This window comes from Acartia tonsa, chromosome 5, assembly GCF_053477335.1.
Source record: "Acartia tonsa isolate MP-2025a chromosome 5, ASM5347733v1, whole genome shotgun sequence".
Taxonomy (NCBI): Eukaryota; Metazoa; Arthropoda; class Copepoda; order Calanoida; family Acartiidae; genus Acartia; species Acartia tonsa.
Genome location: NC_137264.1, coordinates 53,937,412 through 53,944,911, shown reverse-complemented (window position 1 = coordinate 53,944,911; position 7,500 = coordinate 53,937,412). Strand labels below are relative to the sequence as shown.

The following is a 7,500-nucleotide window of genomic DNA, read 5'->3' as shown; positions in this document are numbered from 1 at the left end:
ATGATTTTTCAGTATGGCTGATATCCAGGTTTACTCCAGCGGACATTTATCGGTTTCGAAGCCATACTGAAAAATGATATTTAGTTGAATGTGTTTATTTTTAAAAGCGAAGCTTTTCTATAATTAGGGTCGGCCCGTCTGTCCGTACGTCCGTCATAGAGAGATAGCTCTTTTTGTTAATTTAAATAGGTTAGAATTGTCCTATCGATTCCAAATAATATGGTGATTCCTGTAGTAGTAAGCAACTCTATAACCGTTACCAGAATGTTCGTACGCCCATTTTAAACATGATGATTTTTTTAACTTTTTTAACAACAAATTTTTAAGTGATCTAATCATCCGATTGATCTGATTTTTAGTATATTGATTCCTGGGACAATAAAGTATGATGTTATAAGTGAAGCAACTCTATAGTTAAGTCCTAAAAATGTAAGTATGTCCATAAACATTATCATGTATCAAGCAGTTTTTCAACAAATTTACTTACAATTTTGCTTCGATTTTTATACATTTATATTCTGATTATTAAGTTCTTACACTATACAAGTGTTAATGTCCGTTTGTCCCACCGTTTCAGTGCTTCGCTTTTATGGATGTTGTCATCCTTGTTTTTTTCAGTGGTTTGCGCATACGTTGGATCCAGTTAGCTTCATAGTATGGGACAATATGAGTCCTTTGAACCAGTCTGTCCGAGCTTTCAAGGGGGATAACAATGGTTCAACAACAGCACTAGCCACAGGTAAGCGTGTATCCACCCCTCTACACCCCCCCCTTCCTTGAAAAATGTTTACACCCCCTCGATACATCCTCTCTAAATAACCGAGGGGGATGTTATTTTCAAAAGACACCCCCCTGCCTTTAAATTTAAGGGGGCCGTAAATAATTTTTTCGCGCTCTGCGCTTGATTTTACTTTTTAAAAAGGTTTGGTTGACTCTTGGGTGGTAGGGGGTGGTGTCGTAGGGTAATGTATCCATCCGGTGAAGGAAGTTGGCGATCATAACTATTTTAGGATCTCTTAAAACTTGAATTACCTTCTCTCTTTATTCCTTTCCTTATTTTGTGCGTCGTTCTTGAGTCTACAGGTGTTTATACAAATGTGCCAATTTATTTTTTTTTTTTTTAAATGACATCTGTTTAATTTTCCTTTGCAATTAAGCTTTTTTTTTAGGTACAGGGAAGACTTTTAGCTATTTTGGGAGAGCGTATCTCCACCCTCCCAATTTAAAATCCCCCCCCCCCCCAATTTTTTTCTCTCAATATTTCTTATTAAAACTCAATTAAAAAGTAGAAGGGCGGTTGACTTATCCCCCTCCCACCTTAAGAACACATAGAGGCTTCTTGGGGGCGTTCGTTGCCCCTAGTCTTTCTTAAAAAAAGCTATGTCTTGCATTTTTTTCAATTAGGTGTTTGATCACGAATTTCATATGGTAAAAATATTTTTCTTATTTAATTGTTATCCTAATAAGATAAAAGTTATGCTTGAAAATTGTTTTAATAGCTATTATTATATGTTGCATTTTTAGATAAACGTAAGAGTTGTGATCAGAATTTGCGTATCATTTGTACTCTTTTGCGTCATTGCGTATTTTCACAGATATGTATTACCCTTCATCTATCCATCCACCCCCCTGACAGTAAAATTACCACCCCTTCCCCACCTACATTCCTCTAGATTTTGGTTAAAGGGTGCACCTATCCCCCCCTCGCAAAACCCCTGTGTACACGCCACTGTTTCCCTAATAATTTTATCAGGGATATTGGGATGGAACAATGGATCCTAAATAAATTTTACGGCTGTCGTTGAGCAGAAGAACTAACGCAACTTTTCTAATTTTGGCTAATTTAAGGACTTTGGGTAATAATACTAAAATATGAAGTAGCTTATAATGCCCACAGAAGGTGATTTATTCTAAATCACCAATGATAAAATGTGTACCGGCCTATCATTGGTCATTTGTATTGTATAACGTCATTATTATAGACACTATAAGCTGCCTCCTAAAACATGTATTTGTTATTTTAGATGAGAGTGGGAGTGATAGTGAGGGAGGAAGCTCCTCTTCAAGTGTATCCAGCAAACTAGGCACAGTCCAGTTTTTATCAGGGATCTAAAGGGATAACACAATAACCGATAAATTGATGGAAATCCTCAATGATGACTTACACTAATTAAAATTCAATAAATGTCCTCAAATTCGTTCAGCCAACAAATTAGAAAATGTTATTAAATACTGGATGCTCATTGGTACACTCACAAAAAAAAATCAGTTGTCTATGTTGAATGTCAGCTGAGATAGTCACTTCTCATCAATTGCATTACTGACAGCAAAAGAGTGTTTATTTGATATAAACGGGGGGGGGGGGCGGGGGGGGGGGGGTTCTGTTCCCTGCCTGGCCGTGTATGGGAAACCAAGTAAATAATCATCGAAATCATTTAATTCCTTTTCTCGTATTCATTCGAATCCGGTGGATAGGAACCGGTTCTCATCCATACGAAAAAACTATGTCTAGCATCGTATTATATCCAGCTTTCTACGAATATAAAAATGTACAATCAAAAGATTAAAACCAGTTTTTTTAAACGGTGCCTCCGGCACCTCGGGGCTAAAAAAACTAGTTTTAATCTTTTAATTGTACATTCTATATCCGCGGAAAGCCGTTTATAATACGATGCGAGAAATAACTATTCTCGTATTTATTCGAATTCGATTAATATCCAGTGGATAAGAACCAGTTCTCATCCATACGAAAAAACTATGTCTAGCATCGTATTATATCCAGTTTTCTATATATAAATATGTACATAAGATTAAAACTAGTTTTTTAGCCACGAGATATGGAAAGCTGTTTATAATACGATGCGATAAATAGCTATTATTTTTTTTTATAAAAACTGAACTGCTCAGGTGATGGCCCAAGCCCTGCCAGCTATGTGGAGGACTATGGTCCGAGCCCCGCTGGGGATTATGGGTCCTGTCCACCCACTAATGACTTTTATGGTCCAGGTATAATCATTTTTATTATATTTTTAAGATAAACAAGGATGACAACATCCATAAAAGCAAAGCTCTGAAATGGTTGGACAAACGAACATTAAAACTTGTAGGGTGTCAGAACTGAATAAGTAAAATATCAGATTTGCATAAATCTAAACCAAATTGTAAATAAATTTTGCTGCAGAACATCTTGAATACAGGATACTGTTTAAGGACATTCTTACATTTTTAGAACTTGATTATAGAGAAGCTTAACTTATACCACTGTACCTTGTCGTATTAGGAATCCGTATGAATAGGATAATTATAACATACAGAAATTTGTTGTCAAAAAAAATCATAATGTTTTAAACAGACCTACGGACTTTCTGGTAACGATTATAGAGTTGTTACGCTTCCTAAAAAGCACATAATTGTTATTGAAATCTCCATGCAAAGTTTGAAATCGAAATTACAATTCTAACAAGTTTAAATTAATGAACAGAGCTAAACGCTCCACGAAAAAAACTACCTGTCTGCAACGGACGGACCGAACATAATTATAAAAAAGCTTCGCTCACTAAAATCTTGAATGTCTTTTGTTTTAGAGAAAATAATTTTAGTTCTAAAATTAAAATATGAAAAAATAATCTAACATTTTTATAGATAAAAATCAGGAACCTTAGGGATAAGACAATCGACGATTAATTTAAATACATAACCTTGTGAGGATAAACAAATTTGCCTCTAAAATATTATAAATTAATGGTTGAAAAGATTGGACACTACTAGATTATTAACCAACCAAAATTTGAGAAAGGAAAAAGTAGGTTGCGGGTAAAATCTGTGAAGGTGTGTGTTTTAAGGCCTAAAAATAGTTGTAGAACGATAATATTCACTAAATATGTGTATTTCTTATTGAAAAACTATAGACAATATTAAAAAAAGAATTAACATAATTTTGTATCGTTCTACAACTGTTTTTAACTGAAAACACACAACCTTTACGGATTTTTACCGGAACCTACTTTTCCCCTTATATTTATAGGTGCAGTAAGAAACGAGAGTGCCTATAACCAGCCCGTGCCCCCAAGTGAAGACAACTATGGGACAAATCCTCCAAGCCTCAACCAATACTACACCAGCCCCCTGCCCAGCAGACCCAAGGATTATGGCTCGAGTCCCCCGAGTAATATTGATTACAGCCTCAGCCCCCCTAGCTATGAAAATTTTCGTCTTAGTCCTCTGAATAACCAGGAATGTTCATCTATATACTAAAGTAACATGATGCCTTGGTGTCTGTCTGTACTTATGGATCTTATGATATAGCTTCTATTAGGTCCTTGGAAGATTTATAACAATTTTTTGGAAGAGGGTTAAACTTCCCTCCCAAAAGAAATCGCCCCTAGAAAAAAATTATCCCCATCCCCAATTTTTTTTACTTTTTCTATTTAAATCTAAAATGAAAATTGGGTTATCAAATTCAACTCCCCCCTCCTCAAGTACCCCTAGAGACCTCTAGGGGCGTAGCCGCTAGTTATATAAATAGTAGTACACTCTAGGAATACTCGAGAGAAATGATGGTTTAATTCTACTCCAAACTTTCAATTTAGTTTTAAAAAGAACAAGTCAATTATTTTGGAGGGGAGATTTATCTTTTGAAAATTGATGTATCCTGCCCAAGATTAGTTTTAAACCTTCCCTGAGCTGGATCTTTAAATCATTTTAGTGGTGAGCTATATAGGGGTGCGCTGAATTTTAGCCAATCACAGCGCGGCATTTCATAAAATGCTGTGCTCTCATTGGTGGAAAGTTGGCTCACCCCGATCTGGCTCACCACTTAAATGATTGAAAGATCCAGCTCTGGACCTACAAGATGAATCATTGGAAAGAAGAACCATATCAGTTCTGCGTTCCCTTGCTTAACACAGACAGATATACATCATTTTAATTTTATATAAAGATAATCTAAATGAATGAACACAAACCTATCAGGATCCTAGTCAAACAAGTCTGGAAAATTTTGGTCCCAGCCCTGTGGGCAATGAGGACTACAGATTGAGTCCTAGCACCCTAGATTCGGCGGGGTCCTATAGCAACTCAATCAATATTCACCATGGACAAACTAATGCAAGGTAAAATATTTTGGGTCCCTTTCGTGACATCGCCTCTTAAGGGGCCTTTCGTCGTAATTTCACAGTAGCTTTTCTCCTATTTCTAGCACCTGCGACAAAATGCCCCTTAAGGGGCGATATCACATATAATTGAAGCAACTAATTATCATCAAGAATAATAGTATCTAAGAAAGCAAAACTTTCAGAATATTTTTTATGCAGCGAAACTTTTAATGTCCGTCTGTATTATCGTATTAAAGCTTCGCTTTTATGGAAGTTGTCATCCTTGTTTTAAAAAATCAAATTGAAATTAATATTTTTAGAAATGAAGAAAGTTTAGAAAACAGTTATCAAAGATACGACCATGTAGATCATCCAGTTGGAAAGGTATTTTTTGTGAATATTCCATTAAAAAAGCGAGCTCTCACTCTATATTTTCTATTGTAGATCCGTCTGTCCTTACTTTAATGTCACGATTTCATTTATATTGCGTATTATATTACAGTATACGTTACGAAAAATGGCCGGTTTTTAAAATGGTCTACCTCCCCCTGTAATGATAATATAATGAATTTGTTGTTAAATATTGTTTGGTTGGTCAAATCTTAAGGTGTTAAAAGTTTTTTTTTACCAGTTAAGCTCTTCTACAGAAGACTAAATTCGATTTTTCTTCATTAGGAATGTACATTAATTTATCGCCCAATTTCTTATACTTTAAAATCCTGGATACCTAGAACAATAGAACAAAACACACTACATATATGTACCTACAGGGTGTTTTTTTTAATGGAACAAAAGTATTGCTTAATTTAACCCACTTACTATTAACAGAAATTATTGATCTATTTCTTAGTTTCTTCATTGTAATGGGGAGTTTTATATAAGAAAATAATATTTTGCAATTTTCAATAAAGTATGCCTTAAAAACCGTTTTTCCCAAGATGAAAACATTTTTAAAATTCAAATTGCGCAGCTTGTGTCAATAATAGAAAAATGTTATACATATCGTTAGAATCGTCATAAACTCTAGTTTTTGGATATTAGATACCTGTGCTACGTATAGATTAGGAGCTACGTGGTAAAATGTTCCAAGCCGCGCAATTTGAATATTAAAAATATATGCACTTTTGCACACTCCTTAAATTGGTCTTGGTCCATAAATCTTCAAAAAGTAGGCACTTTGGAAATACTGTTTTTTAAGGCATACTTTATTGAAAATCGCTTTATATTTTTTACTTACACAAACTCCCCAACCCAATGAAGAAAATAAGATGTAGATTATTAATTTCTGTCAATTATAAGTGGGTAAAATTAAGCAATACTTTTGTTCTAATAAAAAAACACCCTGTATATACAAATTTAACATATGCTTTTCCTGTATTTCTATTAAAACAGTAAAAATTACAAATTTAGCAAGGTTTCATTATGCTAGGGGCGATCGCTAGTATACATATATAGTATAAAATTATTGTTTTTGTTTTTAAACAAATATTCAGTTTTGTAGAAGAGTCCCTAATTTTCTGTATAAATATCTACAAAGAAAAATACATTTTTGGGATTAAGTCGACTGTACAGCGATATTATTTGGAATAGACAAGACCCTGGGAGGGACAGGACGTTGGACTATAAACTATACTATAACCCGCGACCGTGGCTCAACATGTAGCGCATCCGTTCGTCGTCGGGAAGGTGATAGGTTCGAATCTCGGTCCGACACCACGTCATAACTAAAGACGTTAAAAATGGTTCCCACTGCTACTATGGCAGATGTGCGATGTAAATAGTTAGAGTGGGAGGAATGCCTTGGCCCAAAACAGGCGCATTTCGTTACCATGCACAGTTGGGACTTCTCAGACAAAGGTCGTCCATCTCAGAGAGTTGGTTGTCTGCTGGGTGAATGTGCGCTTTACACTGCAATCATTAAAGCTGAGTATGTTTCAAGGTGCGTGGAGAAGAGGTCTAGTACCCGAAGCGACACCTAGCCTTCTAGAGTCTTATCTTATAAACTATAATGATTATAAACACATACTCTCATTCGTTGGCTTAAAAGCTCAGGATACTTTTATTAAAACTATCAATATCCAATACTTTCCGAAAGTAATTAAAATCTAGAAAAAAGGGGTAATTTTGTTGAAAATCTTATTTATCGCTCATTGTCTTATCCTTTAATATCCAGAGATCTAAAGAATAAATTAATGTGTATCTCCAATGATGTTACACAACATTACCCTTTCGGTAGATTACAATTAGTGCTTGAAACGTTTGGACAGAACACAGTAATAGTGTTTGACTGATTATGACGTAACAAAAAAAATTAGCCAATGAGAGGCCGTTATTGACCAATGGTAAAATTTATAGTGGCCTCTCATTGGCTAATTTTTTTTTTGTTACGTCATAATCAGTCAGACAC

The 7,500-nt window shown here is 35.0% G+C and overlaps 1 protein-coding gene across 1 annotated transcript in view; it reads left to right on the top strand.

Annotated features, from left to right (window-relative positions):
• Nucleotides 1–7,500, top strand: part of LOC145320206 (uncharacterized) — a 106,024-nt gene that overhangs the window by 35,720 nt on the left and 62,804 nt on the right. Inside the window, exons 20-25 of the mRNA XM_080162645.1 lie at nt 619–739; nt 2,025–2,084; nt 2,908–3,006; nt 4,025–4,235; nt 4,974–5,111; nt 5,414–5,477. Of these exons, the coding sequence (XP_080018771.1) occupies nt 619–739; nt 2,025–2,084; nt 2,908–3,006; nt 4,025–4,235; nt 4,974–5,111; nt 5,414–5,477 (693 nt within the window). The remainder of the gene's footprint in view (nt 1–618; nt 740–2,024; nt 2,085–2,907; nt 3,007–4,024; nt 4,236–4,973; nt 5,112–5,413; nt 5,478–7,500) is intronic.